This window comes from Aythya fuligula, chromosome 26, assembly GCF_009819795.1.
Source record: "Aythya fuligula isolate bAytFul2 chromosome 26, bAytFul2.pri, whole genome shotgun sequence".
Lineage (NCBI taxonomy): Eukaryota > Metazoa > Chordata > Aves > Anseriformes > Anatidae > Aythya > Aythya fuligula.
The window spans coordinates 4278646-4301886 of record NC_045584.1 but is presented as its reverse complement, the minus strand read 5'-3'; the positions used below and the strand labels follow the sequence as shown (position 1 = coordinate 4301886).

Here is a 23241-nt window from a genome sequence, read left to right as displayed (position 1 = left end):
TCCTCCACTGCAGCCCAGCCACTGCTCCTGAAACACAGCCTCCAACGTGCCCCCAAACTTTTATTTTTACATCAACCACGCACACAGGCAAAGTCACGTCAGGCTGCCTCAGCCGAAGGATCCCAGCTATCCCCTTGTGAAGGACACGGCCCCACGGAGCACTCAGCTGCAGGCTGGCCCTCGGGGCTCATGTCCCCACGCTCCCTGGGACGTGGCAGTGCCGTGTTCCCTTTTGCTGCGCTGAGGAGCAGCCCCGAGGCTGGGACCCAGCTGTGCATGCAGAGCAGATAAAGGCAGCACTGGAGAGGCAGAGGTAGTTTCCCAGCTTGGTGCAACAGAGAGGTTGTTTGTGCCCCACCAGGCCCCTGGCAAAGCCCGGGAGGGGCAGTGGGTGCTGAGGGTGCTGCTGCCCTTAAGGCTGAGCCTGGGAGCTGCCGGCTCTCCCTTGGGTGCTGGCGTGAGCCCACACCCTGGTGTGCAGGGGCAGCGCTGCTCAGGGCCCCAAGCTGTGCTCAAACTCCATCCCCACCTAGGGAAAGGCACCAGCGGCAAGTGTAAGAGCACGATCTGCAGTGACTGGAGGGGGTGGCCCCTTCACAGCGGGTCCCTTCTCCCCTGCCAGCACCGAGCCAAGGCGAGGGACCCTGAGGAGCAGGGGGATGGTGCCGTGCAGGCACTGTGAGGCAGGGAGGGGTGAGCAGAGGCAGAGAGGGAGTCACGGGCCTGAGCTGGGCACCACAGGCCCTAACACTGCTCGAGCTGGGCATCGGCCCCCCGTCTCCCACTGAGTCCTGAGTAAAACCAAAGAGGTGCAGGATTAGGCCCTGCGGGGGGCCAGAGGGTTCTGATGAGAGCCCTGGGGCAGGAGGCAGAGCCTGTCCCACCCTGGAGGCCCCGGGCTCGCTCCTGCCTGGCCCCAGGCACACGCAGCAACAGCCGGGCACGGCCACTGCTCAGAGGAACACGGGCTGCTCCTGCCCCGTCAGCAAGCGGTACGTGGAGGCCGGCATGGTCTTGATGTGGACCTAGGCAGAGACACGTGGATCAGCTGGGAGATGCCAGCCCCAGGCGGGAGGCTGCTGGGGCAGAGCCCCGAGCCCAGCCCACAGCGTCTGCAGGGAGCAGAGGGGCAGTCACAGCCCCCCCCCCCAGCCACAAGGACCTCGGTGGTCCCCCAGCTGGGGTCTGCCTTACCTCGCTGACGGCCTGCGTGAGGATCTGGATGATCTTCTCGTGCGGCGTGGCCACCACGCTCTGCCCGTTGATCTCGATGATGCGGTGCCCCACACGGATGCCGCCTTTCTCTGCGATGCCCCCGCGCATCAGGCTGCAGATCTGGGGAGCAGGGAGTGCTGCTGAGATCAGAGCCGTGCTTGTACCCCGGGGAATGCACCACAACCACCCCAAATCCCCTCCTCCAGCAACAGCTCTGGGCTTGGGGCTGTCTCCTCCAGCCTGAGGGCCTGCAAACGAGCACAGGGACGGCTCCTGGCACTGCTGTGGCAGGATTCGTGCTGAGCAGCATGGCAAGAATGCTCCACAGGCTTTAGGCCCCCTGGCCTGCACAGAGCTCCTCTCCCCACATCCACACGTTGAACCTCATGCTCCTGTCCCTGGCTGCAGCTCCTGCATGCTGGTGGGGTAACCATGTCTCAGTACGAGCAGGAGCATGAGCTGGTGGGAAATGCAACCACGTCTCTGCTGCCCACCCACCCCATCCTCTCCTGCTGATCCTGGAAACGCTCCTCTCTGCCTTCCCGGGGCGTTTCAAACACAGCCACCGTGCAGCTCAGAGCAGGGAGTGGCCAGGGCACCGGGGACGGTGACAAATGTCACAAAGGACACGTCAAGGTAGTCAGGAAGAAAGCACCACCCCCAAAGCAAACAGCTAAGGAGCTCCAAGGAGACAAACCCAAACAGCAGCGCCGCAGGAGAGCTACAAGGAGCCTTTCACCTCGGCACTGCAGACACCCTTGAAACCTCAGCCCCAGCAGAGGCAGGGAGCATCGGTGCCGCGTGCTCGTCCACGCAGACACAGCCAGAGCCACGCGTCCCCCTGCCAGATGGGCAGCACAAGCCCTCGGCTGACCCTGGCCTGGCTCAGCTGCTGTCCCTGCCAGCACTCACCACGCCGTTCTCAACGCAGAAGCCCAGCTGGTACTTGGAGTCGGGGCGCCGGATGACAGCCGTGGTGACGGGGGGACAGTGCACTATGTTCAGTGTCACCTCCGTCTGGTGCTTCAGCTCCTGGAAGATGGGATGGGGACGTGTCAGACTTCAGAAAGCCATTTGGAGGGGCTGAGAGGGGCGACGCGGCCACGTTGCTCATGGGGTGCTGAGGATTAGCACCCTGTTTGCAATGGGGAAACTGAGGCACGCACAAGAATACTGCCGTGCTCAAATCCTGGGAGAGGAACTTACAAACCAGCCCAAGACATCCCACTCTGTCCCTGAGACCACGCTGCTTCCAGCTCAGGAGGCTGAAGGCGCAACAGGATTCCCCCAGGGTATTTGGCCACCTCCCCACCTCCCTGGGCAGGGCCCTGCCCACACCCTGCTGCAGGTTCAGCCCCAGCTTTGTCACCGCCTCGTCACATCTCCACCTGCCAAACGTGCTCCTACCACCCATCCATCCCCTCCCCGGGAGCATTTGGGGGGAACACCCCAATATCAGACACCGTGGACGCGTTCAGGCCGGTCCCCGGCTCTGCCCTGGCAGCGGGAGCACCCCGGGCTCACCCGGATGATGCTCTGGCAGGTGGTGAGGGGCAGCCCCACCAGGCTCGTCCCGTTGACGGACATGAGGCGGTCCCCGATGCTCAGCTCGCCCGAGCGCTCCGCAGGGCCCCCGTGCATGAGGTTGGCGACCACCACCGTGGGCAGGATGGAGCCCCAGCCCGACTCCACGATGGCGATGCCCAGGATCTCCCCCTTCTGCTTCCGGATGCAGACCTGTGGGGGTGGACACGGGGAGGTGGTGGTCACGAGAAGAGGGGTGCTGGGTCACGGGGCACGTGTCACAGCCCCAGCACGGGGGTCCTGGGCTCCAAGCGAGCTGCGAGGGGGCCCCGTTCTGTAGGGAGCACCTCAGCTGCTCAGGGAGCCACGGTGAGGTGCCACAGAGAGATGCCAGCAGGCACCGTGCTGATACCCCAACTCTGTCTTCACCCCTCCAAAGCAGCTCTTACGTCCTTGCAGTTCTCCTGCCGGGAGAAGTGGGTCAGCTCTGCATTGTACTGCTCCTGGTCCTCAAGGGCACGGCTGTACTGGCGAGGGCTCAGCTCACTCGGGTCGATGCTGTTGGCCTCCAGGAAGCGCTGGTAAGCCACACCAAATGCCTGCCCGATGGCCTGAGCGATGATCTGGGCCTGGGGATAGAGAGGGATCGTTCGTGCCCACAGCTTGGGGCCATGGCCTCATGCCAAACTGGGCCCAGCAGCTGCCAGCACCATTCTGCCCAGTGCAGCCGAGGTTTGGGAGCTGCAGAGCATCCTGGCTCCTGCCCCGCACCTTTTTGTGGTGCCAATCCCATTCTTTTCTCACCGGGACCCTCTACATGGGGGGGGTGCCCAGGCTCCCTCCTCCTCTCTCTGACTGCATCAGAAGCCCCCGGTGCAGACACCAAGCACCCGGTCACTACGGCAGGATGGGGACCAGGACCCCAACACCACCCTGCCCTCCCGGGGGTCTCGCTTCCACTCACATCGGCCGAGTGGAAGACGTGGCAGATCATCTTGTAGAGCCGCTTCTCCTCCGCCGCCTCCGCTCGCCGAGGCAGCTTGCGGCGTGCCATGAGCACCACAAGGGAGCCGATGTCGGCAATGTAGGAGATGGTCTGCAGGGAGTGATCCATCATGGCCTCCTGGCAAGGGGGACACAGCAGAGACCTTCAGCCCTCCCCTCTGGGCAGCCCACGGGCCCGCCAGGCACCGCTCCACGTCAGAAGGATTTGGGTGAGGTCTGGTTCAGCCCCCACACTGCTGAAACGTGGCTCAAGAGCCTGGGAGAAACCCATGTATTTGCTAAAAGCTACAAACAGCTCCTTCAACCGAGGACTCGTTTGTGTCTCCAGGTGTAGTCACGGGACCACACAGCCCTTCGGCCTCTTACTGTAAGGCAGAAAATAATCCTACAGCAAAGAGCTGCAGAGACTTTAACACCAGCTCCCCTGGAGCTCAGTTTGCTCCCGCGAGGCGTAGTTTGCATGAGAAGCCTCGTGCAGCCAGGCAGCCAGCCGAGGGATGCACGGCACGCGTGTGTGGGATGGCTGTGGAGTGACACGTCTCCTCCCAGCTGCACGGCCTCGCCCGTGGGCCATCCCTGTGCATGACCCCACCGGCATGGGCAGGCAGAGGAGATCCCAAGGAGGATGGGAAGGTCTCAGCAGCCCCGGGGCCACGTGGGCATTCCCGTTTCTTCTCACCTGTGTGTCAGCCGTGAGCACCTTGATCCTCTGCGTGGAGACAAACAGATCCACCTCCGTCATGGGTTGGGACTCCCCCTCCGGTGCCTGCAAAGTGCCCCAGTGAGGTCCCTGCCCCACAGCTGGGATTCCCCCTGTTCACAGCCCCGGCCTGAGCATTGCCCTGCACCCACAAGAGGCCAGGCTGTGTCCCCACACACCTTGATCCTGTCCACAGCCTCCTGCGCCTGCGCCATGCGGACGCTGGTGGGGGGGTTCCTCTCGGAGACCAGCTGCGTGGAGCCCAGGTACTTTGCCCCAAAAATCACACCGTCCAGCAGATCCTCTGGGTCGCAGGGGCCTGGAACTGAGATATTGCGAGGGATAAAGCAGGGGCTGGTTCCCTCCTGACTCTGAAGGCTGGGGGCTGCCAGCTGCCCCTGTATGTTTGCTGTGCTCCTACACATGGCGAAGTGGCTCAAGTGCCTGGGAGATGGGCTCCTGGCACCACAGGGGGACCAACGCTGACCCCAGGCCTGCCTCCTCCTTCACTGGGCACCACCCCAGATCCTTGAAGCACCCCATTGACACAGCAGAAGGTGAGCTGTGAGCAAACCAGCCACCCAAAGTCTGCAGCCATATGCTCCAAAACGTGGCAACAGCGCCTCTGCCCAAGGGGCCCCTTCTCCTGGGCACAGAGCCGAGCGCTTCTTCCCCAGCTGGGACCCGCAGCCACCCCTGTGTTCACATCAGTGCAGGAGGTGATGCCTCAGGACTCCTGGTTCAAGCAGATCTCCTACTCACCATCTTTGAAGGCTGGACAGGAGGAAGGGGATTCCTTGTTCTGCAAAGCAACAAGAGAGGGGGGTGAGACCCTGACTGGGAGCCTGGGGAGCACCAGGAGAGCATGGGCACAGGGTCCTGGGGCTGAGGGACCTGTTCAGACCCACCGGCTTCCTCCCCAGGGCATGCACGCCTCAGGCAGGTATGAACGTCCTGCACATTCAGCAGGAGCCAGAGCTGACACTGAGGGATTGTCCAGGCACCCCAGCAACGTAAGGCTCCGCAAGCCCCAAAGAAAAGCCCTCCCTTGCTCCCCTCTGCCACCTCCCAAAATCCCACGAGGAGGCAGAGCCTGGGGGCACATCCCGGCTTGCTGCCACCCCGTGGGCCATGCACTCACAGTCACGCTGCCTTGGGGCAGCTGCTCTTTCTCCGGGGCCGCAGCAGGAGACAGGGCCGCCCAGGCCGGCTCTGGCGAACTGTCCCGGTTGCCCTCGCAGGTGGGGTCAACCTCGCCGAGCCCCTCTCCATAAAACCATCCACCTGCAGGTCCCCCCTGCGAGCCGCCCGGCCCTCCGGGCTCCACCACCGCCGCCACCGGTTCCTCGGGAGCCTGCAGCATCTCCAGGCTGGTCCCGGCCAGCACGTCGGAGCGGGCCAGGGGCGTCTCGGCGCCAGCTTCGGGCAACCCCCCCTCGTAGCTCAGGAGGCTGAGCAGATCCTCCCGGTCGGCCTCGGCGAAGAGCAGCCCGTGGCAGGGCCGGGAGCAGGCCGAGTGCTGGGAGCAGCAGGGCCGCGTCGCCAGGCCCCTGCCCGTGGCCACGTGCAGCGGGCACGGCCGGCACCCGCCCCGACACCCCGCGGAGCCCCGTGGGTGCCGCTCGCCCACCGCCGGGGCCGTGCCGGGGCTCGAGGCCAACGGCGGGTCCGGGGCGTCGCGGAGGCTGGGGTCGAGGGTCTCGAGCTGTGCCAGCAGCCCCTGCATCTCCGCCGCCTCCGCGTCCTCGGGGGCTTCGTCCAGCTCCATGTCCCCGCTGCTGGGGGCGCGGGGCGGCCCCGCTCCCCGAGGGGCTCCCCCCACGCCGGGCTCCTCCGCCTCCTCTCCCCGGTCACGTCCCGAGGCCTCGCCGGTGCCGGTGCCGGTGCCCGGGGCTGCTTCACCCCCTCGCCGACCCCCGGCGGTGCCGGTGCCGGTACCGGGGGGCTCCACGCCGGGCCCCGGGGCTGCGGGCTGCCCCCCCGGCCCTTCCTCCGTGTCCATGGCCGGCGGCTCGGGGGCCGAGGGCTCAGCCTGGAAGTCCATGCTGCTCTCCATGGCGGCTGGGGGGGGGGACGGGGGCCGGGGAGCGGGGCACGGAGGGGCCCTGGGGTGGCGCTGCCCCGGGCCCGGAGCGGAACGGAGCGGGCCCGGCCGGGGCGGAGCGGGACGAGGCCGCCGCCATTTCCGGGCCCGCCCCCCCCCGCCATGGCCGCGCGGCTGCTGCTGAGGGCGGCCAGCGCCGTGCGGCACGGCCCGGCCCGGGGGTACGCCAAGAAACCGGGTGAGGGCCCCGCACCGCGCCCCGGCCCCAACCCCAACCCCAACCCCAACCCCAACCCCAACCCCAACCCCGTCCTCCTCCTATCCCGGCCCGGTCCCGGTGTCTGTGCCCGGTCCCAGTGCCCCAGCCCCGTGTCCCAGCTCTGCCCCATGCCGGCGTCCCAGCCCTGTCCTGGTGTCCTGGCCCCATCTCCCAGCCCTGTTCCAGTGTCCTTGCCCCGTGTCCCAGTCTTGTCCCATTCCAATGTCCCATCCTCCTCCCATCCTGTCCCGGTGTCCCAGTCCCACATCCCAGCCCCATCCCAGTGTCACAGCCCCATATCCCAGCCCTGTTCCAGTGTCCTGGCCCCATGTCCCATCCTCATCCCGTCCTGACCCCATCTCCTAGCCCTGTCCTGGTGTCCTGGCCGTGTCCCAGTCCTGTCCTGTCCCACTGTCCCATCCTCCTCCCATCCCGTCCCAGTGTCCCGTCCCCATGTCCCAGCCCTGTTCCGGTGTCCTTGCCCTAAGTCCCATCCTCATCCCATCCTGATGCTATCTCCCAGCCCTATTCCAATGTCCTGGCACCATATCCCAGCCCTGTTCCAGTGTCCTGGCCCCGTGTCCCATCCTTGTCCCATCCTAGCTTTGTGTCCCGGCCCCATGTCCCATTCCCATCCCGTCCTGACCCCGTCTCCCAGCCTTGTTCCAGTGTCCTGGCCCCATGTCCCAGCCCTGTCCCAATGTCCCAGCCCCATATCCCATCCCCATCCCCATGTCCCGGCCCCACATCCCATCCCCATGTCCCGGCCCCACATCCCATCCCCATCCCAATGTCCCAGTCCCATGTCCTATCCTCATCCCAGTCCTGGCCCCCAGTCCTCCATCCCCTCACCCCGTGGCCTCCTCCTCTTGCTCTTGCCCCAGCCCCACTCCTCAGCCCCATGCCCGTGTCCCCCTGCCTGACCGTGCCCCTGTCCCCACAGGCGGAAAGGTGAAGGGTAAGAGCGTGCCGAAGGAGGAGCTGAAGGGGCCAGAGGTGTGCACAGACCCCGTCAAGCTGGCCACCTATGCTGTGGGCGTCAACTACCACAAGGACAGCCCCGACGTGGCCCTGAAGCCCGACTCCGAGTACCCCGACTGGTAAGTGGGGCCTCCCTGAGATGCCTGGCCCCAAAAGCCCATCCCGAGGACACCATTGGGATGGGAACTGCTCTCCTCCTTGGAGCTGGGGGCTCGGGGACTTGCCCTGGTAGCGGTGGATGTGGTGGGTGAGGGATCCGTGCCCTGATCGCACGCTACTGCCCCTCCATCCTCCTTTCTCCTCCTGGTTGCAAACTCACATCCTCTGCGTTCGCCCCCAGGCTTTTCCAGATCCACCTGGGCCCCCCCAAGAAGCTGGAGGAGATGGACCCCGACTCCATCGAGTACTGGAGGCGCCTGCGGAAGTACAACACGTGGCAGCGCAACCGGCTGAAGAAGGGCAAGAAGCTGTAGGTGCTGCAGACCTCGCGGCACCGCAGCTGCCCCGGGTGCCGCACGGACGGCACTGGGACCAGCTCCCGTTGTTGGTCTCTTATTCTTGCTGTGAACTGGGAATAAATCTCTGGCGAGGCTGATGCCTCTTACTGAAGCTGTGGCAAACCCACGTCCTCTGCAAGCTCAGTGTGGGCCTCCCCTCCTGCCCAGGGTTGGTGGAGGATCGAGGCCCTGAATTCTTGGTGTTTTTGCTGAAGCAGAAGCTCTGTTTATTGTTCACAGAAGGAGCCCAAGCTGCCAAATCCTTCCCGCTCCCTCTGTCAGTCTGCGCTGCAGTGTTGGGGAATACAGGCAGTGCTGGGAGGGCGGTGGCGTGGGGTGGGAGCGACTCCACCGGTGTCACCGTGTCCCCCAGGAGGGAGGTGTCGGGGGGCAGCCAGCACCCCTGGGGACGAGAGGAGGGAGGTCAGGGTCTGGGGGTGCTGGTGGGTGCAGCGAGCAAGTTATGGGGACACCGCAGCCCCTTCTGCAGTGGGAGGGCTCACAGCACCATCCCCACCCTGTGTTCTCGCCTCCTCCTCTGTCTCAGCATCCCGAGGGAGCAGGGTGGGCTGGGGGGCGCAGCGGAGGGGGGCACATCCGTCCTGCTCAGCCGAGCCCCTTCCCCTTGGGGAAGTCGTAGCTTCCAGCCTGCCCTTCCAGCAGGGTCTGCAGCCACATCTTCCCCAAGCACCGGGGGCTTTGCTGCCCCCTCCCCACGCGTCCTCAGCCTGGCAGAGTCCAGCATCTCCCCGCAGCCCCAGTCCTGCCTGTTTGGTGCTGCAGGGACAGGACGGGCAGTGGGGCCGCTGCCACCCCGGTACGGGGCCGTGCCCAGCTCCCCGCAGCTGTGACGCCCACGCTGTGCAGCACAGGAAGCGGTGGAGGAAAGCAGAAGTGCCATGCCGTGGTGCTGGGGGGGGGGAGCTTTTGTTTTTAACCTTCATTTCCTCTGCGTGGGGCTTGGTGCGCGCTGAGCTCAGAGCTGACGGCTCCAGGCAGGCTCCTCCGGCAGGAGCTGCCCCGAGGCTGGGGCCAGGCCGTGCCAGAGGTGAGTGCCCTGCGCCTTCCAGGCCCTGTCCTCTCCGTGCCCACCCCGGTGCTTGTCCCCATGTCCCCCGTGGCCCCGTGCAGAGCCGGGCAGATCATGCACAAGGGGCAGGGTGGTTGGTGCTGCGCTCCCTTGGCTGCCAAAGCCCCGTGTCCCCGTGTGTGGTGCCCAATTCCTGCCCCCAGGGCTCGGATTCTGTGCTCCACTCCCCTTGTCGTCCCCCGGGGCTCCTCTTGGTGGCCCAGCAGGGTTCAGGCCACCTCCAGAGCAACCACCACGGGGTGACAGTGAGGGGGCTGCCCCCCACCCCTGAGGTGCAGACGCCATGCGCTGTCTGTGCGGGAAGGAGCGGGGTGCCCAGGCTGTGCCGTGCCTTGTCCCGGCCCTGCTCAGCCTGCCACGATGGGCCCATCCTCCGTGTCCCCTAAAGGGACAGGAAGGTGGCAGGGGACATCATCCCCCTTTTCCAGTTCCTTGGACCCCATCCTGCCAAGGTCCCAGGGGCTGCCCCACTGCGGCCCTGGCCCCTTGCCCAGCACCAGGGGTGGAGCAGGGTCCCCGTGCCACTGTCACAGCTCTCGTCCTCTGGGCTCAGAGGGGGATCTTGGGGCAATCTTGGCTGGTGGCCGGATCCTGCAGACCCCGGGATGGGGCTGGGAGGTGACACAACACCAGCGGGCTGGCACCAGTGCTCTCCATCCCCGTGCCAGTGTTGCTGCACTGGGCCACCAGCCAGCAGCTCCTGAGGGTGCCCAGTGGGGCACGGGCACTGTCACTTCATCACCCGCTCATGTCCCATCCTCTCCACACCCTCAGGGGACGGGATGGGGGACTGGAGCTTGCCCATCAGCTCGCTGGGCGAGGAGGTGGTGGCCCGGCTCTGCGAGCTCCTGGACAACGCCAGCCGGGGCTGGCGCAAGCTGGCCGAGGTGGCCGGGGCGGAGAAACGCTTCAAGTGCAGGTAGGAGCAGGATGGACCCTGCAGCGGGCACAGCTGGGCCTCCGTGTCCTGCTGGGTGACCAAACGCAGAGACGGGGCAGGAGATGGGGCAGGGCTGAGCGGGGGGCACCCCCTGCCCCGCTGTGTCCCCGTTTTCCCATGTTGAGCCCCGGCCGTCCCGGGGGAGGCCGTGGTGCTGAGCCCTGCGGGCGCTCCGCAGCGAGGAGGAGCTGGAGGTGTGCTCGCTGAAGGTGCTGGAGCCCCGCGGCAGCCCCACGCAGTGCCTCCTGCAGCTCCTGGCCGAGCGCGACTGCAGCCTCAAGTACCTGCTGGGCTGCCTGGACAGGATGGGGCACACGCAGGCCTGCCAGGTCCTCAGCAGTGCCGGTAGGGACGGCATGGGGGGCATGGGGAGGGTCACCAGGGGAAGGGGGCTCAGCAGGGAGGTGAGGGGCAACTCTTCCTTGGGATGGGATGGGATGGGATGGGATGGGATGGGATGGGATGGGATGGGATGGGATGGGATGGGATGGGATGGGATGGGGTAGGGAAGGATGGATGGGACCTTGTGTGATGAGGTGGGGCAGGAGGGGCTGGGAGGGGACAGGCTGTGATGGGATGAGGTGTGATGGGTTGGGACGGCATGGGGTGGGCTGTAGTGGAGCAGAGGGGATGGTATGGGGTGCCACAGGGTATGGTGGGACAGGAATGGTGCAGAACGCCAAGTGACAGGACAGGCTGGGGTGGCGTTGAATGGGACGAGGCAGGATGAGATGGTCGGGGTGGGACGGAGCAGGCTGCAGGGGGACGGGGCACAACGGGACAGGACAGGACAGGGCCGGGTGTGACGGGGTGGTGCGGGATGGGGCTCTCAGCCAGCCCGGGCTCTTCTCCCTCTCCCGCAGTCCATGACATGATCCGCATCACGGTGCAGCCGGAGTCACAGGTGGTGGCGGAGGGTGCACGGGTGTCCCTCACCTGCTGGGCCACCGGCCCGCCGGGGCTCACCTACCAGTGGTTCTGCGGGAAGCAGGAGGTGAGTCCCACATCGCCACGTCAAGCTGGTGGCCCAGGTCCCCTCCCTGGCCTAGCCCCCACCCTGAACCCCTGTCCAAGCCCCCCACCTCATCCTGTAGGTGCCTGGAGCCACGGCCCCAGAGCTGGTGATCGACATGGCCGCCCCGCCGGGCCCACCCCGGTGGTTCATCTGCCGCGTGAACTGCGGGGCCGCCTTCGCCTTCTCCAGGTGGGCCCACATCCAGGTGGAGAGGAGCAGCAGCCCCAGCTCAGGTGGGCCCCCAGCTCCCTGTGCTGGCACCCACGAGGCGTCACTCGCCTGCGGGACCAGGGGGGCTCGCACAGGGCGTCACTTGGAGCCCGGGGGGCCCCTGGCAGACCTGCTGCCTGTCCCCTCCCCAGCCAGCGGTTACTGCCCCACCATGGCGGGGCTGCAGATCCTGCGGCAGCCGCAGCCGTGCTGCCTGGCTGAGGGGGACACGCTGCTGCTGGAGTGCAGAGCCATCGGCAACCCGCCGCCGCAGTACCAGTGGTTCAGGAACCGGCGTCCCGTGGAGGGTGCACGGGCACCGCAGCTCCAGGTACCGTGGGGCCCCTTGCCTGGTGCAGCACGGCACGGCATGGCATGGAGCAGTGCTGCATGGCACGGCACAGCATGGTGGCACGGTGCAGTGCACAATGGTGCAGCACAGCACAGAGTAGCACAGCACGGCACAAAGCAGCACTGTGTGGCACGGTGCAGTGCAGCATGGCATGGCATGGCATGGCACGGCATGGCATGGTGCACTGCAGCCCGGCACAGCATGGCACACTGTGGTGCAGTGCAGAATGGCACGGCACAGCGTGGTGCAGCACTGCATGGCACGGTGCAGTGCTGAGAGGAGCAGCACAATGCAGCACGGCACAGCGTGGTGCGGTGCAGCTTGGCATGGTGCAGAGCAGCACAGCGTGGTGCAGTGCAGTGCAGAATGGCACGGCACAGCGTGGTGCAGCACAGCACGGCGTGGTGCAGCATGGCACAGCGTGGCGTGGTCGCCCTAGCTCCTCTCTCCATCCCGGCGCCAGGTGCAGCTGGTGACGACGGCCGAGCGAGGCAGCTACTCCTGCCGCGTGTTCAACCTCTTCCATGAGGTGTGGAGCCAGGAGGTGGACGTGGAGATCGGTGAGTGGAGGGGGGCAACCTCCATGTCCCCTGCCCCCACCCCGTGTCTTTGTCCTGGCTCTTCTCACCCCCACAACGCCCTCCCATGGGCTCTCTGCTTCCTCACATTTTGGGGGGCTTCAGCACTGCGCTGTCTGGGTGCTACAAAATGGGGTTCCCTCCAGCCCCATAGCCCCCGTGTGCCCCTGCTCCCTCTCTCCTGACACCCCCCCCCCCCCCTTTGTGCTGCCCCAGGCCCACGGCTCTTCGCCTCTGGAGGCTCCTGGCAGGATGGGGACAGAGGTAGGTACAGGTGGCGTGGCTCTGTCCCTGCTGCTCTGCTCAGGGCACCGCACTCAGGGCCATGCCACCACGCTTCTCTCTTTCCAGCCCCCCCAGAGCCCGGCAGTCCTGACCAGCTGTACGGTAAGAGCCCATCCATGAGGGGTTGGGGACCCTGTGGGGCTGTGGCCATCCCCATTGTCACCCCCAAGGCCTGCTTTGCTTGGCCAGGCTCGATCATGGGTGCACCACCCTGGGGAGAGAGGCAGGGGCTGGTGTGCATGGTGACACCGGGAGCATCGGGAGGGGTGGCAGGGACAGCAGGAGCATCCTGAGCGTGCCCCTCTCCTGTCCCGGCAGCCACGGACAAGGTGGCCCTGCTGATCGGCAACATGCACTACCTGCACCACAAGCACCTGAGGGCGCCCATGGTGGACGTGCACGCGCTGAGCTCCCTCCTGCGCCAGCTTGACTTCAAGGTGGTCTCGCTGCTGGACCTGGGCAAGGACGAGATGCAGATGGCTGTCAACGAGTTCCTCCTGCTCCTCGACAAGGGCGTCTACGGTGGGGCAGCTTCGGGGGGCACTGGGGAGGGGCTTGCACTAGTGGGGTTTGGGGGCGGCGGGGTGAGAAGCCTGGGGTGAGGACTGGGGAGGGCCCAGAGGCTTGGGGATGTGCATGGAGGGACGTGACCCGCTGCTGTCCCCTCCCGCCAGGTTTGCTTTACTACGCCGGGCATGGCTACGAAAATTTTGGCAACAGCTTCATGGTGCCCATCGACGCCCCCAGTTCCTACACCTCCGCCCACTGCCTGTGCGTGCAGCGGGTGCTACGGTGCATGCAGCAGCGGCACACCGGCCTCAACATCTTCCTGCTCGACATGTGCCGCAAGAGGTGACCGAGCCCCCCCGGCACAGAGCGGGTCCTGGCACCGGGTGCCTGTCACCCATGGGTGCTGGATCCTAGGGGAGCAGAGCGAGGTGTCCCCCGTGCCCCAGCTGTGGCGTTGTGTGGATGCCCCGGGTGTCACTGCTCCAGTTTAACCCCACTGTGGTCAGGGTCTGGGGTGCCTCGGGTGGATTTGGGGGGCTGCACCCCCCAAGGGTTCTCACGGCACCCAGCCCTGCCCAACTGCTCTCTTACAGGAACCTCAACGACGACACCATCCCGCAGGTCGGGGCGCTGCAGGTGACGGCCAACATCGTCTTCGGCTACGCCACGTGGGTCCCCTTCCCACCGCCCTGGTGCTGCCCCCGTCTTCCTCGCTCCAGGGCCAGCGGGACACATCCTGCCTGGGCCTGGAGCGGGGCTGGGGCTCAGCCCCATTTGTACCACATCTTGCTTCAGGCTGCCGGCTCCCCCTGGTCGATGCTGGAGGTGCTGGGAGTCACAGCCCCCAGTCCCCTACGGGGATGGGGGATGCTCGCAGCCCTGCTCAGCTCTGGGCAGTGCCCGAGGGGGTCAAAGCACTGAGGCTCCTCAGGGATTTGGGCTGAGGATGCTTTAAGCATCCAGGATCTGGCCACAGCGCTGTGGCTGAGCTTCCCCAGGGCTCAGTGGGGGCTGGTTTTTGGAGCAGCCCCCCATGAATGGAGGGGTCCCATGGATGAAGCCCATCCCTGCCCCATCCCCGCAGGTGCGCAGATGCCGAAGCCTATGAGCTGAGCCAGGGCGAGCTCTCCAATGGCGTCTTCGTCAGCTTCCTCAAGCGCTGGCTGCTGGATGACGAGAAGATCACAGTGCTGCTGGACAAGGTGGCCGAGGGTGAGTGGCGAGCAGCGGGGACCCTGGGGACGGGAGCGTCCCCCACCGACCCCCCTGTCCCTCTCGTCCCCCCGCAGACATGGGCACCCTGGAGATCACGCGGGGCCGCCAGGCGCTGGAGCTCCGCAGCAACCTCTCGGAGAGGAGAGCACTGACAGACCCCATCCGCGCCCCGGGCCGGGACGAGACCTCCGCCAGGAACCTGCAGTGGGCCAAGGCCCACGGTGAGCACCGCGGCCACTGCACCCAGTGCTGGCACCTGTGGGGACATGGAGGGGACGGCCCCGAGATGTGGGGCGAGGTGGCAGGCAGCAAATTCAGTGCCCAGCGGGTTTCTCTGGTGCAGCACCACCAGCCCTGAGCTTTGCACCAGGGCTGCCCCGAGGGTCACCGCTGTGGTGGTGACCGAGGAGGTGCCAGCCCTGTGCTCGCTGTCCCGGCAGTGCTCCCGGAGAGCCGCCACCTGCACTTCAGCTGCGGCATCACCGTCCAGCTGGGCTTCGCTGCCGAGTTCTCCAACATCATGATCATCTACACCCGCATCCTGGCTGCCCCCAGGGACATCACCGAGTGCGTGGCCAAGCTCACCGACATCCCCGAGGTGGGGCAGGGCGCTGACGCCCTCGGCAGGGTGGTGACGGGGGGGGGTCCCAGTGGGCTGTGGGTTTTTCAAGGTCGCACATCGCCCACGGCAGGAGCTGGACGTGGACCTCAAGTGCACCAACAGGGAGAGCCCCGAGGAGGTGGGCAGCCCCTTGTCACCCTCCTGGAGCCCCGGCTGCCCCTCCTGCTGCCTCTACAGCCGCCTCTGCGGCCTGCAGAAACTGCGGGTAAGGCTCACGCTGCGTGTTAAGGGGTAGGGGGGGGGATGACGCCACCTCTCCCAATGCTGCGGGTGGGTGCCCACGCTGCCGTGCCCCGCAGCAGGAGCTGGCCTTCACCGTGTGCCTGCAGTACCGCTACCGCGGCATGGACGACTTCGTGGAGGAGCGGCGGGCAGTGAGCGTGGGCAAGCCGCTCATCGCCAAGCTCAACCTGCGCCTCGGCCCTGCCGCCGCCTCGCAGCCCCCCTCGCAGAGCTCCCTTAGCCCCCTCTCCAGCTCGCCCCCGGGGAGCTGGGGGGTGGCGGGGGGCTGCTGGGGAAACACCCCCGAGGAGAACCTGAGCCCCAAGGGGCCAGGCTCACACAGCCTGTAGATGGGCATGCGGCCCCCGCTCTACACCTCATGCCCCGTCTGGCCTGGAGGGGACAGAGGGGATGGGGACGGAGCTGGGTGCTGAGGGGCTGAGCCCTGTCCTGCCCTGCACCAGGGATGTGGGGCTCACTGCTTGGCACCTTGGGGGGGGGCAGCACAGTGCAGGGCACTGCCCCCTGCCCCGGACAGGGACAGCCCCACGGATGGCACATCGCCACCCCACAGCTGTACAGGGAATGCCAGCCCCAGCCCCATGGCACTGCCAGCCCCACATCGAGGACACGGCCCCATATAGAGGACACGGCCCCAAATCCCCAGCTGTACCACTGCCACCCCCAGAGACAGGACGCTGTCCCTGGCATGGCAGTGCCACCCCTGTCCCCCCCAGGGCTCCCCGTGGCCGTGCCCACTTGGCGTGGCGGTGGCATTGCCCCTTGCTCCATGGGGCGAGGAGGGGATGGAGGCAGGGGGCTCAGTGAGGCGTCGCACTGGGGCAGGGTTGGGCTCGTTCAGGCCTAGGAGAAATAGAGAGAAATAAGCAGATTAGGGGGCAAATCCTGAGGGGAGGATTAGGGGGGAGCAAAGGGCTCCTGCTTGGCTGGGAGGCAGCTCTGGGGCCATGGGAGACCCACCTGGCCCCCCAGTGCTCCCAGTGGGACACTGAGTGCCAGCACTGGCCAGGCCTTGAAAGATTTCAGGGTATGGATGAAATCTGGGGGGGGGGGGAAATTGCCATCTGCTTTTTTTTTTTTTTTTTTTTTTTTTCCATAATGTACGAGATGGGGGCACAGGGTGTACGCGTGCTTTGCTCGGCCCCATGTGCCAGCATCTGCAAATGTCTCCTTTGGGTCTCAAATGGGGGAAAACACCAATAAAACAGTGAAAGCAAGATGGCTCAGCACTTCTCATGGCTCTTCGTGTTCAGGAGGCTTTCTTGGCCAGAAACATTGCCCGTTTCTGCACTAATGAGAGCGATGAGGCTCACCACGGTGACACCCAGCACCGCCGGGCACCATGCCTGGCCCCGCACAGCATCGCCACCAGCCACGTGCAAATTAGCTCATTTACATAATTTGTATAACGCCCTGCGCCTCGACAGCACAGAGGAGACGCGTCCTCACCCAGGCACACCGAGGCCGGCCTCGCCCCGATGCACCCACGCTTTCGGGTGGCGGTGGGGGCCCCCCTGACCCAATTAGTCTCGGATTGGGGAGGGGGCAGCCCCCTTCTGAGCCCCCTCCCCGCGCCAGCCAGCTTTTGTTGGTGCTCGTAGGGCCGAGGGGAGCCCGGCTGTCCCGGCGGGGCCGGCGCCAGCCTCTGCCATTATGTCATGCGAAAACCGCAGCCCCCATTCAGCGCGACCCGTCCCCCAGATCAAACCCCATTACTTCCGCGGCCGTTGCTTCATTATCTCCCGGGCCCAGTATGCCTCTGCCTGCGGCCGGTTAATCTAAGCCCGGTCCCATTAGCTGGGCTGGGGAAGCCGGGGGAGCATCGATTATGCGTTTAATGGGTTGTTAAAGGTTTAATTATCACTAACGAAGCAGACGAGCAGCAGCAGCCGGGGGACGGGGACAAGGAGCCGGGTCCCCTCGGGGTCAGCGCCTTGCCTGGCCCAGTGTCACCGCCGCTGCTCTCACCTGACCCCAGTGCCACCAGGGCTGTGGGGATGTCAGCGCTGTCCCTGGGGCTCCCGAGGGGCTGGGACCCTCCGGGGCCAGGCTGGGGGCTGGGGGTGCTGGTGCTGAGCGGGGTCTGCTCCCTTCTGGGCCTTGGAGACAAGGTGGGGACACAGTGTGGTGGTAGTTGTTGGTTCTGTAGCAAGAAATATTTCTGGGGAAACGTCCCCTCTCGGTCTTGCTTTCCCAGGAGCGTCCCCTCTGCCTCCATGGGTGACAGCACGTCTGTTTGCCTGGACCAGCCCCTGCCTGTCCCAGCCATGAGCCTCCTAAAGCCATCCTGAGCTGCCCGGTGACGGTGACACCGGCCACATGCCCTCCCCAGTGCCACTGCGAGGCCCAGCTGGGGACACGGCACATGGCCACGCTGCAGTCCCTGCTCCCACCTGGCACTGTGGCCCCCCCAGGGACCCCACAGGGACAGTGCAGCCCCACTGCCCCCCTCCCGGCGGGCCCCACTGGGGGCCGTGGGGCCGCCCCCTCCCCGGCAATTATGGCAGCTTTGTGCCTCCACCGCCGGCCCCGCTGGAGAGCAATTAGGGCGGCGCAGCGTGGAGTGACGGCGGAGCAGATTCCCCCTGACAAGCAGCCGGGACGCGGAGCCAGGCGGCGGGGCCGGATCCGGTCAGCCGGTGGGGACCGAGCCCTGCGTGCGCTGGCTGGGTGCAGGACGGAGGATTTTCCCTGCAGATGCCGAGTGTGGGCGAGGGAAAAGCCGATTTCCCTGGAAAGCTCCTTCCTGCATCCCGGCTGGAGGCAGTGCCCGACTGGAGCGCGACGCACCCGTTCAGCTCATCTCTTTACTGGCCATACACCCGTCTCTCGGCGCGCAACCAGCGTTGTGCCCCGACGCAGCTAACCCCCCCCCACCCCCCCCCGACATTCCCTACGAAACTAGAGCCTTTCTGTTCATTTGTGTTCAAATCTGCAGCATAAAAAAAAAAAAAAACAACCAACAAACAAACCCAACATTAACGATAAAGGGCAGGGCTGCGGAGCCCCGGGATGGGGTCTTCTGTGCACGGCTGCACGAGGGAGGCTGAGCGGGACGTGGGTGGCTGCTGGGGTGCTCCCCACGTTGGGGGGGGTCCCGCCAGCACCCTGCCTCGCTGCCCTGTGCCCACGGTTGCTGGCGCAGGGGGGGTGCAGCCACAGCCCAGCATCTCTGCCCCGTCCCTGCCCCGCACTGGCTTTGGTCCTGCTGAGCACCCCGCCGTCACCCCCGGTGTCACACGGCCTGGGGACGGGAGCCTTGGGGAGGGGGGGTGGGCAGTGGAGGGGCCGGGGAGGCGGGGGGAGCGTTCATCAAATGGGCTGCCAGGTTTTGTCAATGGTCTGAATGTGCTCCTTGGCTTTCATGCGGAGCGAGGCGATGCTGGAGCTCCTCTGGTCGACGTCCTCCAGCGGGTACTTGTCCACAAAGGGGGGGCCGCACTGGTAGGGCGCGGGGGCCATGGGCTGCATGCCTTGCGCCATCCCCGGGGGGGTGTTGAGGAAGGAGTGCCCGCCGTAGGGGGGCTGCAGGGCCTGGGGGGCCCCCATGAAGCCGGGGATGCTGTGCACCGGGGTGGCGCTGGAGATGGGCGACGTCAGCCACGGGTCGAGCGGGAGGGAGTTGCTCATGGGCCCCACGTTGGCTGTCATGGGCGGCCGGTTGAAGGACAGCATGGGGGTGTCGTGGAGCTTCATGGAGCTGGCCTCCATCTTCTCCTGACGCCTCCACTTGGCTCGCCGGTTCTGGAACCAGACCTGCCAGGGGACAGTGAGAGTGACCCCGGGGTGCATGCCCCATGCCCGGCCTGGCCCTTGCAGCGTGCCCCACGGGGAGTGCCCCACGTGCTGTGTCCCTTGTAGGGTGCCCAAAATGCTGTGGCCACGTGTGGGATGCCCCATGTGGCATGTCCCATACAAGGTGCCCCATGTGGCATGTCTCATATAGCGTACCCATGTGGCATGCCTTATTTAAGGTGCCCCGTGTCCCACGTCCCATGTCAGGTGCCCCATGTGGCACACCCCATGCAAGGTTCCCCCCATGCTGTGTCCCGTGTAGGGTGCCCCGTGTGCTCCGTCCCGTGCGAGGTGCCCCCCGTGCTGTGCCCCGTGCGGGGTGCCCCATGCAGGGTGCCCCGTTGTGCTGTATCCCACGCGGGGTGCCCCATGCAGGGTGCCCCACACAGGGTGCTCCAGGTGGGACGCCCCCCCGTGCCGTGTCCCATGCGGGGTGTCCCCAGCAGGGTGCCCTCGTGCTGTGTCCCCCGTGGCTCCAGCAGTCCCTGTCACACCACGCACCTCTGCTAAACCTCTCCTGCAAACCCCAGGAACCGAACCCATCTCTGGCGTGGGACGGGAGCGGTGGCCCCGTGCAGCCCCTGCTCTTGCTGTGCCGTGGGGGTGCTCCCATTGGCCCTGCAGCACTGCACAGTGCCGGTACAACGCTGTGTGGTGTTCAAAAGCCACTCGGTAAAAGCTTTTAGAAGCTGAATTGCACTAAAACCCATCCGGACCTGGGAGGAGCTTCTGCTTAGAGCACTGGTCCCCACTTCCCAAGTCCCGAGCAGCATGGGACACAGCCCATCCTGCCTCATAGTGCAAAGAGGCAGCAGGTGTCAGCCCCTGGGCTGAGAAGGGGACAGCTCCTACTGGGATCTACTGGTGCAAAATGGTCGCTGCTCAGGCAGCTCAGCACAGGCGTCCCCGTGGTGTGGAGCTCCAAGGAAAAGGCCACATTGTCTTGGATTTGCTCGATGTGCAAAAAGGAATGGAGTCGAGGCCTGGAAAACTCAGTTCACGTGTCAGTGGATTGCTCTTCTGGCCATCTCACAGTTTTTCTGTCACTTCTGATCGTTTTGGTTTCCTCTGCCCTTTCTCGGGCTTTCAGGCCCGGAGGCAGGAGGCAGGGCACCCTCACTGCCCGCGCTCGCAGCAGGGGCTGCTCCAGGCTGAGCCCCCCTCCAGGGCAGGGTTTTGTGCTGCAGCCTGGGAAGCCAGAACTTCCCATGCCCCATGCTCTGAAAAGCCTAAAACCCCCAAATCAATGAGAATTTTGAGCTTTCCCTGGCTCTGAGGAGCTGCAAGTGGTCACAAGCTGCTGAGGGTTTTCTCCTTGCCCATGGGACCAGCTGAACCCACACAAGCATCCCTCACCTCCCTGTGCAGTGGGGGAAAATCTCCAAAACCCATCTCCCCGGCCCCAAACTGAGCGTGGGGACACACTATTTGAACTGGGGAGCCCCTGGGGAGCAGGACGCAGCCAAAACCCCCAGCCCCAAGACCTGACACTTGGAGCAACGCAGGACAAGTGGCACGGCCCCGTGCGCCCACCCCACGGCTGTGCCACGGCCCCTGTCTTGAGCAACGGGGAAACTGAGGCACGGAGCTGGGCACCGAGCAAAGCCCTCCAGCACCCAGGGGACACGTCGGGGCCAGCAGGTGCTTTCCCTACCTGCACGCGGACCTCCGGCAGATTGACCTTCATGGCCAGCTCCTCGCGGCTGTAGACGTCGGGGTAGTGGGATTTCTCGAAGGCGCGCTCCAGCTCGTGCAGCTGGTAGGTGGTGAAGGTGGTGCGGTTCCGCCGGTGCTTCTTCTTGGGCTGCTCCTCCTCGGTGGCAGCCGGAGGGGTCCCCTCACCGTCCCCCGGCTTCCGCAGCTCGCCCAGGTCCCCTTCGCACTTATTCAGGAACATCTCGGCGCCTGCGAGGGGACGGAGGGGTTGGGGAGGGTGGGGACATCGCAACCCCCCTTCCATGCATCCCGGCTGGGACAGAGGGACAAGCGGATGGACAGGAGGATGGGCCAGCCCCGTGATACCTGCGTGGGGATTTTATGGAGCCACCAGCTCTGAAAACCAATGCAACCCCCTCCCTGCCTGGCCTGGAGGTGACCAGAGCTGGCCAGGTCCCCCTGCCAGCCCCACTCCTCTGCTCCGTGCCTCGAGACCAGCCCCACATCACTGCAGGAACCCGTTCTAGACCCCAAACAGTGCAAGAGCAGCCCAGCACCGTCCCCCAGCTAATAGCCTTTTTTCTGCATGTTTATAAGCGTTTTCAACCCTTACAATATCGCATCTTTAAGCTTTTTATCCAGCTTCTGAAATCTTCCTGTGGTATTCACCAGGGATTAAGGGCCCCTTTCCACCGTGGGGATGTGGTCAGACATGGGAATCAGGCAAAAAGCCATAATCCTGGGGTGTTTCTGTGAGAGGAAGGTATTCAGCCCTGCATCACCCCAAAAATTCAGCAAACACCCAAGCAGGCACAAGGAGGGAGGGGGAAAATCAATTAATTGACTAAGGGAATAACTGGGGATCCCGGGTGGGCAGCTGGTGGAAGGAGCTGGGGGCTGCTGGCACTATGCACACGCAGGGGGTCTGCGTGCACCGTGCATGGATTGTGTGTGTGTGTGTGTGTGTGTGTGTGTGTGTGTGCAGCCTGCAGCGAGGCTGCAGCGTGCAGTGCATCGGCAGCACGCACTGCAGGCAGGTGTAGATGCTGGGGGTGTGTGTGCAGGGTGTGTGTGCATGTGTGTGTGGGGGTTGTGCTGCACACACACTGCATGCAGAGTGCACCGCATGTGCCCAGTGTGCAGTGTCCACGTGCCACGGGTGCAGCGTGCAAAGGCTGCACGTGCAGTGCACAGCTCACAGGGTGTGCAAGGAGCGCAGTGCATGCACGTGTGGGCACAGCATGAACCAGTGCACAGTGTGTGCATGCAGCGTATGCAGTGTCTGTGCACAGTGCTTGCAGTGCCTTTGTGCTCAGTGCACACAGTGCATGCAGTGAGCACATGTGCAGAGCATGCAGCACGTGTTGTGCAGTGCATACTGTGCACACAGGTGTGCAGCAAGTGCAGTGTCAGTGTGTGCAGCATGTGTCCAACGTGTGCCATGCATGCCCAGGGTCTGTGTGTGCTGCCCAGTGCACACCATGCTCAGAGCACACACCGTGCACGTGTAGCGTTCGCACTGCACAATGTGGGCAGTGCCCCTCTATGCAGTGTGTGTAACACGTGCAGCGTGCTCACAGGGGCTGCGTGCACTGCCCAAGGCATTTGCAGCATGCTCAGAGCATGCAGTGTGTGTGTGCAATGTGTGCACTGTGTGCAGCACCTGTGTCCACAGCACATATAAGGCATGCAGTGCATGCACAGGGGCTGTGTGTGCAGTGTTTGCAGTGCATGGCATTGCCAGTGTGTTGCATGTGCAGTGCATGCAGTAAATGCACAGGGTCTGCATGCAGCACATGCCACATGGGGTGAGACCCCATGGCCCCACGCAGAGTGCCCCATCACCCCGAGGTCTCTGGCTGGGTCTGGGTCTGGCCACACTGCCCCAGGCAGCACTGCCTTCGTGGGACCCAGGCCACTGAGTGCTGCAGCTCTGGGGTGCTCTGCTGGGTGCTGGGATGAGCGGGGCCCCAATGTCACCATACAAGGGTTGTGGAGTGTCCTGGGGCTGGGGACACAGGGAGGGGACAGGACCCCCGCCGCCATCCCGCTCATGCTCACCCGCTTCTCATTTGCGCAGCTCCGCACCTGCAAGGAGAGGGGAGAGGGGTGAGCACCTGCAGCCCCCCCAGGACCCCACAGAGAGGTGCAGGGTTAGGGTGAGCTGGGCAATGGGGGCTGGGGACAACTGAGATGGGGCCGCGGGGGACACAGCGATGAGCTGCATGGTGGCAGCGAAGGGCCGAGGCTGGAGGCAGCCCCAAACACCCTCTAACCCCACCCAAAAGCAAAGGAGGCCACGGAGGAAAACAAAACAAAACAAAACAAAAAAACAGGAAGAAGAGGAAAACAAATCCTTGGAGTGGGAGTGGGAATCAAGGGCGATAAGAGAAGAACGGAAAAAACAACAGAGCCAAACAAAAGCAGAAGTGACAAACATGGGAATTACAGAAAATCACAACCATCTGAGGGGGATGGCAGCACTGCAGCCTGTGGGTGCCCCGT

At 65.0% G+C, this 23241-nt stretch overlaps 4 protein-coding genes across 4 annotated transcripts; 2 read left to right on the top strand and 2 right to left on the bottom strand.

Moving 5' to 3' along the window:
• Positions 1–54: 54 nt before the first annotated feature.
• APBA3 (amyloid beta precursor protein binding family A member 3) lies at positions 55–6500 on the bottom strand. Its single transcript, XM_032203705.1, has 10 exons — positions 5586–6500; positions 5207–5246; positions 4624–4769; positions 4424–4510; positions 3704–3862; positions 3189–3368; positions 2740–2952; positions 2128–2247; positions 1195–1335; positions 55–1025 (listed from the first exon to the last, which is right to left on the bottom strand). The coding sequence occupies exons 1-10, from the start codon at positions 6498–6500 to the stop codon at positions 954–956; spliced, it is 2073 nt and encodes a 690-aa protein (XP_032059596.1). The 3' UTR covers positions 55–953.
• A 133-nt stretch (positions 6501–6633) lies between these two features.
• MRPL54 (mitochondrial ribosomal protein L54) lies at positions 6634–8348 on the top strand. Its single transcript, XM_032203737.1, has 3 exons — positions 6634–6726; positions 7691–7847; positions 8069–8348. The coding sequence occupies exons 1-3, from the start codon at positions 6651–6653 to the stop codon at positions 8199–8201; spliced, it is 366 nt and encodes a 121-aa protein (XP_032059628.1). The 5' UTR covers positions 6634–6650; the 3' UTR covers positions 8202–8348.
• A 1749-nt stretch (positions 8349–10097) lies between these two features.
• LOC116499183 (mucosa-associated lymphoid tissue lymphoma translocation protein 1-like) lies at positions 10098–15614 on the top strand. Its single transcript, XM_032203847.1, is given in 17 exon segments — positions 10098–10234; positions 10434–10600; positions 11119–11249; positions 11350–11500; positions 11629–11717; positions 11719–11811; positions 12296–12392; positions 12627–12674; positions 12762–12797; positions 13014–13217; positions 13370–13547; positions 13799–13873; positions 14290–14417; positions 14495–14641; positions 14861–15018; positions 15113–15247; positions 15342–15614. Coding segments are annotated over 17 exon segments (2247 nt in total).
• A 2983-nt stretch (positions 15615–18597) lies between these two features.
• Positions 18598–20977, bottom strand: RAX2 (retina and anterior neural fold homeobox 2). Its single transcript, XM_032203887.1, has 2 exons — positions 20735–20977; positions 18598–19041 (listed from the first exon to the last, which is right to left on the bottom strand). The coding sequence occupies exons 1-2, from the start codon at positions 20975–20977 to the stop codon at positions 18598–18600; spliced, it is 687 nt and encodes a 228-aa protein (XP_032059778.1).
• Positions 20978–23241: the final 2264 nt, after the last annotated feature.

Bases quoted from the DNA above. Each gene is read 5' to 3' on its own strand.
- APBA3 (XM_032203705.1), bottom strand. From the start codon at position 6,500: ATGGAGAGCAGCATGGACTTCCAGGCTGAGCCCTCGGCCCCCGAGCCG. The intron at 3,863-4,423 runs GTGAGAAGAAAC...CCCCCTTGCCAG, and splicing joins TGCTCACGGCTGACACACAG to GAGGCCATGATGGATCACTC. The intron at 2,248-2,739 runs GTGAGCCCGGGG...CCCATCTTCCAG, and splicing joins CCTGCCAGAGCATCATCCGG to GAGCTGAAGCACCAGACGGA.
- MRPL54 (XM_032203737.1), top strand. From the start codon at position 6,651: ATGGCCGCGCGGCTGCTGCTGAGGGCGGCCAGCGCCGTGCGGCACGGC. The intron at 6,727-7,690 runs GTGAGGGCCCCG...CTGTCCCCACAG, and splicing joins GGGGTACGCCAAGAAACCGG to GCGGAAAGGTGAAGGGTAAG. The intron at 7,848-8,068 runs GTAAGTGGGGCC...GTTCGCCCCCAG, and splicing joins GACTCCGAGTACCCCGACTG to GCTTTTCCAGATCCACCTGG.
- RAX2 (XM_032203887.1), bottom strand. From the start codon at position 20,977: ATGTTCCTGAATAAGTGCGAAGGGGACCTGGGCGAGCTGCGGAAGCCG. The intron at 19,042-20,734 runs GTAGGGAAAGCA...GTCCCCTGGCAG, and splicing joins TGCCGGAGGTCCGCGTGCAG to GTCTGGTTCCAGAACCGGCG.